The sequence below is a fragment of the Octopus bimaculoides genome, chromosome 2 (assembly GCF_046866305.1).
Source record: "Octopus bimaculoides isolate indiv1 chromosome 2, ASM4686630v1, whole genome shotgun sequence".
Taxonomy (NCBI): Eukaryota; Metazoa; Mollusca; class Cephalopoda; order Octopoda; family Octopodidae; genus Octopus; species Octopus bimaculoides.
The window spans coordinates 187,847,635-187,860,564 of record NC_142929.1 but is presented as its reverse complement, the minus strand read 5'-3'; the positions used below and the strand labels follow the sequence as shown (position 1 = coordinate 187,860,564).

The following is a 12,930-nucleotide window of genomic DNA, read 5'->3' as shown; positions in this document are numbered from 1 at the left end:
AAAGAGTTGGCTCCAGCTGACAAAATCTTGTATCAATCTCGAGATCAGACCAACACTGTTTCCGAAATGGGGTTGATTACAGGTGAGTTTACAACTCAGACATTCCCTGCCATTGTTCTCTATTGAAATGAGAAGAGTCCTCTCTGAGACATGAGTCTCCTCTTCATTTCTGGCAATTCTTCTTTCTTGCAAGGAGAAGAGCTTTCTTGATGCAATTCTCCACTTCATTTCGTGTCACTCTTCGTTATTGTAATTAGAAGAGCCTTCTCCATCACATTAATCTTTGCTTCAATTTCTGCTACTTTCCATTATTGTAATGAGAAGAGAGACCACTCTCAGATAACAGTCCCTGCCTCAGTGTTTATATCTGATATGGCATCTATTACCCTCTCAGAGTGGTTGGTGTTAGGGTGTTCAGCTGTAGAAACCATGCCAAATCAGACTGGAGTCTGGTGTATTGTAAAAAAAAAGAATTTAAAATAAAATAATAAAAAAGACATGTAAACCAGATCATGTTGTAACTTTTTACACATTTCAGTCATTTGACTGTGGCCATGCTGGAGCACCGCCTTTAGTCGAACAAATCAACTCCAGAACTTATTCTTTGTAAGCCTAGTACTTATTCTATTGGGATCTTTGCCGGAACGCTAATGTTATGGGGGACATAAACACACCAACAACAGTTGTCAAGCGGTGGTAGGGGAACAGGCACAGACACACACACACACACACACATGCGCATACACATACATGCGCATACACATACATGCGCATACACACACACATATGACAGGCTTTCAGTTTCCATCTTCCAAATCCACTCGCAAGTCTTTGGTTGACCCGAGGCTATAGTAGAAGACACTTGCCCAAGGTGCCATGCACTAGGACTGAACCCAGATCCATGTGGTTGGGAAGCAAGCCATGTCATATTAACAATATTAATAAGGAATACTATGAAGTTGCATAGCATTACCTTTTAGTTCTTTAATTTATATATCGTCTTACTTTGACCAACACGTGTTTCAATTACACCAATTAGTAACTGCTGCAACTGCAACCCTGCTATAAAACGGGTGTAGTTTCTTCAGGATCTTAACTTGATATCACTGAATTTGGTCATTTAAAACTTTTATCTACTCTGTGAGCAAACTGGTAATCATTATGCAGTAATCCCTTACTTTTTACAGATATACAGGGTGGCCCAAAAGTAGGTTTACAGTTATCATGTAGGCACTTTAACTTTATTTTAAGACATTTTATTACATTTAAATTTCTATCTTACAAAATGGAAATGGAGATTGACAAAATTAACTAAATTAGCATAGAATAATGGTTTCATATTTTTTTATAATAAAGATGGGCCACCCTGTATATATATATATATATATATATATATATATATAAGGATTTACTTTTCGTAATGAGATAAAACACCAAGGCTGTGTACATTATAGAACATTTATAAATAGGTCTTACAGCTGTTTCCAGGATATTTATTATATCTTTTCATCGGAGACGGTGTGAGAGGATGATTAAGCAATAGTTAGTTTAGTTAAGATAGAAAATAGAGATTGAATGTAGGAATATTGTATTTGTAAATCCATTGTTTAGGCAGAATGGTATACATATAAGATTCCAATACCTTGTGAGTAAAATCAAACAGTCTTTAAGATTGGTCATTGCATTTGTAAACCCATTATTAAGATTCCAATACGTGTCTTCTACTGTAGTAAGTGTCGTCTACTATAGCCTTGAAGCAACCAAAGCTTTGTGAGTGGCTTTGGTAGATGGAAACTGAAAAAGCCCGTCGTGTGTGTATATATATATGTATATATATATATGTGTGTGTCTGTATTGTCACCCAGCATAGAAAACTGGATGTTAAATGATGATGTTATGTCATTGCATTTTAATTGGTGTCTTCTTTCTATCCATCTATTTTACAGGTTCCATTATATCAAAGAAAGGAGTGGAGGGCATCCATGGACTTGTTTTGGATGTTAAATATGGCAAAGCTGCTTTTATGACCACTGAAGCAAAAGCTAAACAACTTGCAGAAAGAATGGTAAATAGCTAAAATGTCAAAATATCTTTAAGTTAGATGACTGGAGCAATACCTTTAGTCGAACAAATCGACTTCAGGACTTACTCTTTGTAAGCCAAGTACTTATTTATCGGTCTCTTTTGATGAACTGCTAAGTTACAGGGATGTAAACACACCAACATTGATTGTCAAGGGACAAAGACACACAATTCCATGAGCAGGCTGTTCCGTTGATCAGATCAGTTGGAACACTTGTGGTCATAACGGAGGGAATGCCAGGGGCGATAAGTGAATGTAGTTGCTTGCCTCAAGACGACAATGACCACCGCCATCACCACCACCATCACAGTCAAAATAGAATCCCTTTCAGGGGTGTGCCACCTAGGTAGGCAAAGCAGGCAGTGCCTACCCTGAATGAAATAGACCGATTGCAACATTTTCCTTTTATGGCTGAATATGCACCTAATTCAATAAAATTACGAAGGTTACTCTAATTACTATGCATAAAATTTTACTTGTTTCAGTCATTTGACTGTGGCCATGCTAGAGCACCGCCTTTAGTTGAGCAAATTGACCCCAGGACTTATTTTTTGTTAGCCTAGTACTTATTCTATCGGTCTCTTTTGCTGAACCACTAAGTTACGGGGACGTAAACACACCAGCATCGGTTGTCAAGTGATGGGGGGGGGGACAAACAGACACACAAACACATACACACACACACACATATATATATATATACATATATACGATGGGCTTCTTTCAGTTTCCGTCTACCAAATCCACTGACAAGGCTTTGGTCGGTCCGAGGCTATAGTAGAAGACACTTGCCCAAAGTACCACACTGTAGGACTGAACTTGGAACCTTGTGGTTCGTAAGCAAGCTACTTACCACACAGCCAACCTACGCTTATAGCTAAACTATGTATAAAATGCAAAATATTTTTTTTCTTTTTGTAGATCAGGATGGCATAATTCACCCCTGCCTTTCAATCCCAGTATTAAAGCTACACATAGTAATACACTGAGTGCTGCGTACACTCCTACAACACCATTTTCTTTATGTGCTATAAAGGCAGAAACAAATCTGCCTTCAACTCAGTCGCACTCCTGTGTTTCGCTTATTTTTTGTGTGTTTTACTATATAAGGGTTACCAACTGCCTACTCTGAGTAATTACTGACGGCACACACCTGATCATTGTATTGTTAGAAAGTTTCTTTCTTCATTATTTGTTATTTTAAGTCTATTTTTTTTATGATTTCTTATTTGATTTCGTATTTGATGCTTCGCCTATCTCCACAAAAAGCAACCTTTTTGTTGTAATTCTTGGGATCGAACTGGTAAGATTGTTGAATACAGAAGACTGGAAATGATTGGCCATAAACAAGGGTACGGTATCCATCATTAGTTGTTTTAGCTGCAAACCTTGCTGATCAGGAGTCAGCCCCATTTAAATATCATTCCAAAGCCTCGTTTTCGACTGGCTGGCAGGATGATGGAAATAACTCTGAGTTGTAATAAGAGCGATAGTTATTACCATAGCTCCTTCCTTCTCAAAAAAGTAAGGTGAGATTTTGATGTTTTTTAGGTGGAAACTTCCTGCAAATTAGGAATTAAAACAAGAGCTGTTCTAACTAAGATGGATTATCCATTAGGGAAAATGGCCTCTAATGGAACTCTGGAGATGATAGAGTCAGTTCAGTGCCTGAAGGGAAATGGTCCAAAGGATATTATGGAACTTGTAACTAATCAAGGTGAGAAAAATTCCAGGATTATAAAATGAATTGCTTCTACTTTTCTTAAACATTAATAATAATAATATTGATTTCAAATAATAATAATAATAATAATAATCATCATCATCATCGTCGTTTAACGTCCACTTTCCATCTGGCATGGGTTGGATGGTTTGACTGAGGACTGGCGAGCCAGAAGGCTGCACCAGGCTCCAATCTCATCTGGCAAGGTTTCTACAGCTGGATGCCTTTCCTAATGCCAACCACTCTGAGAGTGTAGTGGGTGCTTTTACGTGCCACTGGCATTAGGGCCAGTCAGGTGGTTCTGGCAACGACCATGCTCAAAAGGTGTTTTTTATGTGCCACCTGCACGGGAGCCAGTCCGGCAGCACTGGCAATGACCATGCTCGGATGTTGTTTTTCACATGCCACCGGCACATGTGCCAGTAAGGCAACACTGGCAACGATCACACTCAATGGGGCTTTTAGTAATAATAAGCAAAAGGGGCTGATATCTACCTAGCTCATATACCAGAAAACCCCAAAATGGCAGAAATTCAAAAGATAGTGCTCATGGGAACTGCCTATATCCTACGTAAAATACTGTCTATGTAATCTCAAATTTTAAAAAACTTATAATTTTCTTATGGTTTCTTAAACATTCTCTGGAACAACACTATGTGCAAAACCAAATATATGGCACCCTAGGCATAACACCAACATGAACTTCTAACTTGTTGTCTCTTGAGGTCTCTAGGTGAGGCTTGGAGCCAATTTGTACAAATGCAAAGCAAAAGTCAAACATAAAATAATAATAATAATAATAATAATATCATATAAAATTCATCATCTGAACATGGTCAATGCCAGTGCCCCCAGACTGGCTCCCATGCTGGTGGCACATAAAAGGCACTATCTGAACGTGATTGATGCCATACCTGTCTGACTGGCCCCTGTGCCAGTAGCATGTAAAAAGCATCTATTACACTTTCGGAGTGGTTGGTATTAGGAAGGGCATCCAGACGTAGAAACTTTGCCAAATCAGATTGGAACCTGGTGCAGACACTGGCTCTCCAGACCTCAGTCAAACCGTCCAACCCATACCAGCATAATAATAACAATAATAATAATAATTTCAAATTGTGCTCAACTGGTACTTATTTTATTGACCCTGGAAGGATGAAAGGCAAAGTCAACCTCAGCAGAATTTGAACTCGGAACGAGAAGACAGATGAAATACCTTTAAGCATTTTGCACAGTATGCTAGCAATTCTCATCACTTTTAATAATTTTTTTTTCTTTATTTTCTTACCTTTAACCATCCAACACGGAATATAGGCCACTTATAATTGAATTCCATGTCACATAATTTCTCGTTTCTGTACTTATACTCTGCTATGAATGTCCCCCTTTCTCTAGTTCCTTTTGTGTTGATCTACGCCGTGAGTTCTTAGGCCTACCCCTCTTTCTATACCCATCCGGATTCCACTGTAAAGCACTTTTCGTTACATTTGGTGTGTCTTTTCTAATTGTACTACCAATCTACTTCCACTTTTTCTTAAATATTTGCTCCCTAATCGAAACTTGATTTGTTCTTTGCCATAGCTCCATATTGCTTATGTGTTCGGGCCATCTGATTTTAAGTATACTACGCAAGCACCTGTTGATGAATGATTGTATTTGCTTATTTGACTTAACTGTTGTTCGCCATGTCTCAGCCCCATACAATAACACCGCTTTTACGTTAGTGCTAAAAATTCTTATATTTTTCTTTATTGAAATTACACTTGCGCTCCATACTTTTTTTAACAGGTGAAAAGCGGTCCTTGCCTTACTTATTCTCGTCTTAATATCTTAATAACTAACAATAATTTGCATTGACTTCTTGCATTGAAATAAAGCTGTGTTCTTAATTGTAGCTCAAATATGTTATAAAAATTGAAATTCAATCATTTGCATTCTAAAGGTAACCAAGGAATCTCTGTACGGAAGCTGGATCTGCTAGAAATAGAAACAACAAATCACTCAGCAACTTATTTCTATCTGAGAGAACTCGCTAGGAATGTGTAGTGGGGGAGTTTAGCTCAATCGGTCAGAGCATCGTGACGCATAATCACGGAGATGTGAGTTCAAGTCCCACAGCTAACCACCTACACTTTTTTCTGCAAAATAGGGGTAGTTTATCCTGTTCAGGCTATATTATTAGCATTATCCTGCGTTTGAGAAATTAAAAATCGTTTCTTTATTTCTATTTCTTTGTTACTTCTGCCATTTCTATAGGTGCTCATCTTTTACTGATGATGAAGAAGGTGCAAAGTTTGGAAGAAGGACTGAAGAAAATACAGGTGTCAATAAATGATGGTACCGCTCTGAAGAAGTTCCAAGACATGATGGTGGCCCAGGGAGTTGATAATGCTATTGCTCATCAACTGTGTCAGTCTGAAGATACCTGGCAGATGTTTACTGAGCAAAACAGGACGGCTAAATGCATTACAGAATTTAAAGTTGACAAAGACGGTAATTATACTTGATTATTTCTCTGGTATTGTAGCATCTTCGGATTACTCAAGTTCCAGATGTTGTGTGTGAGTGTGTGTATGTACAAACGTGTAAAAAGTGGCACTCTGTCGCTTATGATGGCACGTATTGCAGCTGATCTGATCAGTGGAAAAGACTGTTTGTGAAATTAATGTGCAAGTGGCTGAGTACTCCACAGATTTGTGCACCCTTAATGTAGTTCTCGGGGAGATTCACTGTGACACAGAATGTGACAAGGTTGGTCCTTTTTGCCAGCTGAGTGGACTGGAGCAATGTGAAATGAAGTGCCTTGTTCAAGGATACAGTGAACTGCCAGAAATGGAACTTGGGGGCCTTAGATTTGAAAGCTGTATACGCTAACTGCTAAGCCACATACCTTTACACAAGCATATATAGTCACATAGAGACACACATGGTACAGAGATACATATGACATATAAAACACACATAACTACACACACACACACATGCACACAGACAGGCATGCACATATGCACACATATACACACAGATGTGCACAGACAGAGGCACATGCAGACACACACACACACAGACGTGCATGCACACAGATACATGCACACAGACATGCACACACAGACACGCATGTGCACAGGAATACACACACATATAGGCATGCATGCATATACACATATGCACACTCACAGACACAGGTACACACACTGATGCATGCACTTATACACACACTGACATATGCACTGACATGGATACATATGTGTGTGTATACATAAATACACACACACACACGCACTTACAAACAGACAATTGCTCAAAGTGTCTTTCTGTAGAATGGAACCAGAATCTTCATGGTCCTGGGGCAACTGTCTTACCCACACAGTGTTCGTATCCAAAGCTGTTTAATGATAGTCCCCCACCATAATGGAACCCTTATAAATCTATATTTTGCAGGTTACGTCCAGGCCATTGATGCCCTGTGTTGCGGTAAGGTTATAATGAATTTGGGTGCTATGGAAGTGAGAGCAGATGAAGATTATGGAATTGGAATGGAATTCTGTGTGTCTGTTGGAGATCCTGTTTCTAAAGGTGAGTAACATCAGATATTTGTGTTGTAGTAGTTGTAATGATGTTGTGGTGTTAATGCCTATATTTATGTTCGAGCCAGTCATGTTACACACTGATATTATTTGTATGTATTTGTGAATACATCATCATCGTTTAATGTCTGCTTTCCATACTGGTATGGGTTGGACTGTTTGACTGAAAACTGGTAAGCCAGTGGGGCTGTACCAGGTTCCAGTCTGATCTGGTAAGGTTTCTATGGCTGGATGCCCTTCCTAATGCCAATCACTCTGAGAGTGTAACAGGTGCCACTGACCTGACATTGGCATCGGCCATGACTGTGGTTTTACTTGGCTCGACAGGTTAACACAAGCACAGTATATTGTCAAGGGTCTTGGTCACCTATCACTGCCTCTATGAGGCCCAACTTTTCAATGATGCTTTTTACATGTCACTGGCACAGGTGCCTTTGACCTGACACCAACATCAGCTGACTGTGGTCTCACTTGGCTTGCGAGGTCAACACAAGCATGGTATATTCCCAAGGGTTTTGGCCACCCATCACTGCTTCCATGAAGCCCAATGCTTGAATGGTGCTTTTTACATGCCACCAGCACAGATGCTAGTCAGATGGTACTGGCATTGGTAGCGACTACGATTTCATGGCCATGACACAGCATTAGAAAACTAATGTGTATACTTATATGTGTGTGTATACATACATACATCATCATCATCGTTTAAAAAAAAGATTTTTTTTTAAGCATTCGCTCAACCAGGTCCTTAGACCACTGAAAACGCAAGGGCTACTAGAATAAAATGGATATTAGACAGAAGTTATAGGTGATGATGTACATTAGACTTTAAAGACTGGAGGTCCTATTGAAGAGGAAAACCAGACTGTCGAAGGGAATTCCAAAGTTCTGAGGTGCGTGGGAAGAAACTAGTACTGTAGGAGGTTGCACAGTCTACTGATGAGAACTGGATGCAAGTCTAGTTTAACGTCTGTTTTCCATGTTGGCATGGGTTGGACAGTTTGACATGGAGTTGGCCAACAGAGAGCTGTCCAGACTCCAACTGACTGTTGTGGCATGGTTTCTATGGCTGGATGCCCTTCCTAATGCCCACTACTTAGCAGAGTGTGCTGGGTGCCTTTCACATGCCACTGGCATGGGTGCATTTATGCACCACTGGTTTGAGTGTGTTAACACAGCACCTACATGGGCGCTTTTTAAGTGGCACCGGCACCTGAAAGGACAGTCCTGTACCTTCTGATAAGGATTTTGTGACTGCTGCATGGGGCTATTATAATCTGTGCTAGTTGTTACACGTTCAATATTAACTCAATATTTAACATCATAGCATAATATTTATGGTTGCAGCAACCAGTCTCTGAAACAGCTGTAAAGTCAAGAGTTGATTGCATTTTGTAATTTGTATATGCAGCTGTTATGATGTAAAATATGACAGAAAATTCAAAATAATGGTGAAAGACATGTACTACACTTAATGGAATGGGTAAACACAGATAAACCCATTTCATCATTTAATCTTCATTCTCAAAACCAGCGTCGCTTACTGGCACCTGTGCCGGTGACATGTTAGAAAATCATTCAAGCGAAGTTGTTGCCAGTGCTGCTGGACTGGCTCCTATGCAGGTGACATGAAAAAGCACCTACTACACTCTCGGAGTGGTTGGCGTTAGAAGGGCATCCAGCTGTAGAAACTCTGCCAGATCAGATTGGAGCCTGGTGTAGCCATCCGGTTCACCAGTCCTCAGTCAAATCGTCCAACCCATGCTAGCATGGAAAGCGGACGTTAGATACTGATGATTCTTTAGGATTTTAGCACTTTGGAAAAAGTTGGTATCCTTCATCAGGAAAGCACCAAGTTTCACAACTAAAAACACATAGGATGCTGAAAAAGTCTTATGACTGAAAATGAAGAAGACGAACGCAAAAGACTCTCTCCCCCTGCCTCCATCTCTCTTTCACATAAATATAGAAAATACTAACATAGATAGAAATTAGAATGTTGAGTTATATATTTGTTTGTATATGTATTTATATTTTTGTATATTTGCAGGTCAAACCTGGGTAAAAGTTCACCACAACAAATGCAGTGATCGTGAGCTGACAAATTTCAGTGAGGAAATCCAGTCAGCACTAACAATCGGCTGTGACAAGATTCCTGAAGGTGACCTTAGAAGGATCAAAGAAGTCATCGTAAGCAAGTCATCATAACTTAAATAGCATGGCTTGATTGGAATTCAAAGACAGCTTGATTAGAATTCATTGACAACAAATTATATTAAATAAATATAGAGATACATATTAAAAATAAAAAACCACCGACTAAATTTATATTTTGTAATAATTAAAAAATAACCCTTTTTATAGACTTTTTTATAGACAAATTATAAAGATATTTTAAAATCTGATTTTTGTCTTTTGTTGTTACATTGTTGTTCAAAGTGGCAGAATCGGTAGCACATCGGGTGAAATGCTATGTGATATTCCATCTGTCTTTACATTCTAAGTTCAAATTCTGCCGAGGTCAGCTTTGCTTTCATCCTTTCAGGTCGATAAATAAAGTACCAGTGAAACACTGGAGTCGATGTAATTGACTAGTCACCTCCCAGAAATTTCCATGCATTGTGCCTAGAGTAGAAAGGATTATTACATTGTTGTTTAACCCTTTTGTTACTATATTGTAGGCACGGGCATGGCTGTGTGGTTAGGAAGCTTGCTTCCCAGCTACATGGTTTCGGGTTCAGTCCCAAGTGTCTTCTGCTATAGCCCTGGGCCAATCAAAGCTTTGTGATTGAATTTGGTAGGCGGAAGTTACGATCCAAGGTACTTTTGAATGGGTTGGGGCTGGTTATGCGAGACTGGTGTAGGATACAGCCATGAACTCACTTTATTTGCTGGGTCTTTGCAGTCACAGTACATCTCCAGAGGTCTCGGTCTTTCGTCAGTAGCTCTGTCAGGCTTCACTACCTCATCCCATGTCTTCTTGGGTCTACCTCTACTCCGGATTCCTTCAACTGTTTGGGAGTGGCTCTTCTTCACTCTGCTCTTCTCATGCATCCGTAGTACATGACCACACCAGCGCAAACATCTCTTTTGCATGCCACATCTGATGCTTCTTATGTCCAGCATTTCTCTCAGGGCGCTTACACTCTGTCGTGTGTGCACACTGACATTACACATCCAGTGGATCATGCTAACTTCATTTCTTTCGAGCCTATGCATGTCCTTTGCAGTCACGGCTCTTTGTTTCACTGCTGTGAAGCATGGCAGTTCGCTACACATATTTCTGTTATTGATTTACTCAGAATCTATCTTTGGTCAGGTACAGACAAGACTGTGTGTTAAGAAGTTTGTTTCCCAGCCATTTGGTTCTGGGTTCAGCCTCACTGCATGGCATCTTGGGCAAACGTTTTCTGCTATAACCTCAGGACAACTAAAACCTTGTGAGTGGATTCAATAAATGGCAACTGAAAGAAACCCGTCGTATATATATATATATATATATATATATATATATATATATATATATATATATATATATACACTAGCTACTGACCCTGAATGGGAAGATCTGCAAACAGATCACTGACTTTGTTGCAATTGCTTCCTCCAAAGTCATATCCAAATAATGATTATATTCGTCGCAAAAAATCAGGTAAAAATAATCTTGAAAATAATCGCTGGATTTTGCAATTAATTTCGATAATTCTCAAAATTTATTTCCAAGTTATAAAAATTGCTATCGAACAAAAAAAAAATTCATCACGAAGAATCTTGTAAAAAATATCACCGTAAACAATCGCAGTAATGAAAACTTGGGAATCCAAAATGTCAGGATTGCAGGTCAAGATTTGGTCCGGAATATTTTAAATTTACTCATGGAGTTGGCCTGATTCCAAAATGGCATATGTTGACCTATGGCCTCTAGGAGTAAAGTTGAAAAAGTGTGGCACACTGACATTTACATTTATTATATTAGATATATGTGTGTGTGTTTGTGTTTGTGTTTGTCCACCCCACCCCCCACTGTTTGACAGCCGGTGTTGGTTTGTTTGACAGAATAAATAGATCAGTCTGAAAAAAAAACAGACGTAAAAACTACTGGAATCAATTCGTTCGACAAAACTCTTCAAGGCGCTGCTCCAGTATGACTAAAGTCTAATGACTGAGACAATAGATAAATTATTTCTAGTTTAGACTCAAGGTTAGTCAGTTTGAGCAGAAGGGTTTACGTGATATCATCAACCCCCAACTACTCGATTACTGCTTTATTTCAATGAACCGGAGCGAGTAAATATAAAACTGTCTTTTGTGAGATTGGAAAGCATAACGAAAAGAGCCGGATCAACCACTGCAAAAAGTTTTATCCGGTGTTCTAACGATTCTAGCAATGAAATGTAAAGCAGAAGTATATTCCAGTTAACGGATATTAAAATTCTCCTTGAATTGTTCGGCGCTATTTCAACGATAGAAATCTGTTAAACTATAAGCAAAATGTTTCAAATAGCTAGAGGTGGAAGAATCTATCACAGGCAGTGTCAGTAAAAACAAATTCAATGAAATAAAAATCGACGAAGTTAAAATCCGACTTCTTCACAGTACAAACATTTATTCCATTTTCGGTACTTTTTTGAATTTATAGCAGTTGTTCCCCCTTTAGACAGAGTTACTTCCCCGGAAAAGATCTGCAAAATTGTATAGTTTATCTCCCTTTGAAGAATATGTTTACTAAAGATCATTTCTTTAAAATAAAATTTCTCCTCTCTCCCTTCTCCTCTCTTCCTCCTCCTCTCTCCCATATGTTTTGAAGTATTAAGAAATCTAAAATTAAGGACTTTTATATAACAAAGTTACTCTCCCTTATGAGGAGTTATTAAACTCTTTTTATCATTAGCTGTTTATTTATCACCAGATTCATATTTGATCAGCTTCATAAAGATCTGTGAGCAATTCCCTGGCGTCCTTAAGGAACTATGACCATACCAGCCTGGAGTATGAAGATGATAACACTCTATTTAATAACTTAATCGATCAGCTTAGGAATGCACTGACCATATACAGAACAGTTTGGTCTTCAAGGGCGACGACGAAGCTGATGTATATTGGAGGTGGCTCGGAACTTCCCCCTCTCCACATTGGTCCCGATGTCGTAGAGCTTATCAGCTCCTTCATCTACCTGGGCTCTACAGTCCCCAACAACGGATGCCTGGCCCATATGGAAGCCCCTTTGACACCACCGCTCTATCTTCCGGAAGATGAAGCTCTGCATTTACAATGCATAGGCCTTCTCCATTCTCCCCTGTGGAGCAGAAACGTAGCCCATCTCGAAGACTTTGGCAAAGAGTATCGGCGGCTTCGATAGCGGGGGCCTTGAGGACCGTTGAAAACATCAGGTGGTACCATCATATGTCCAACAAAGAACTGCGTGCGCGCACGCATCAGCCCGTAGCCGTCCACCTCGTAGCTCTCCGTTGTATGCGCTGGTACGGACATATCCTCCGTCTCCTGCTATATCAGCCTACCAGGGCAATACGCTCATT

The 12,930-nt window shown here is 39.4% G+C and overlaps 1 protein-coding gene across 1 annotated transcript in view; it reads left to right on the top strand.

Annotated features, from left to right (window-relative positions):
- The window catches only part of LOC106876243 (thymidine phosphorylase), an 18,692-nt gene extending 8,894 nt beyond the window's left edge, over positions 1–9,798 (top strand). Inside the window, exons 3-8 of the mRNA XM_089348199.1 lie at positions 1–82; positions 1,947–2,065; positions 3,635–3,800; positions 6,063–6,299; positions 7,248–7,382; positions 9,444–9,798. The exon at positions 1–82 is cut by the window's left edge and continues 147 nt beyond it. Of these exons, the coding sequence (XP_089204325.1) occupies positions 1–82; positions 1,947–2,065; positions 3,635–3,800; positions 6,063–6,299; positions 7,248–7,382; positions 9,444–9,601 (897 nt within the window). The 3' untranslated portion in view covers positions 9,602–9,798. The remainder of the gene's footprint in view (positions 83–1,946; positions 2,066–3,634; positions 3,801–6,062; positions 6,300–7,247; positions 7,383–9,443) is intronic.
- Positions 9,799–12,930: the final 3,132 nt, after the last annotated feature.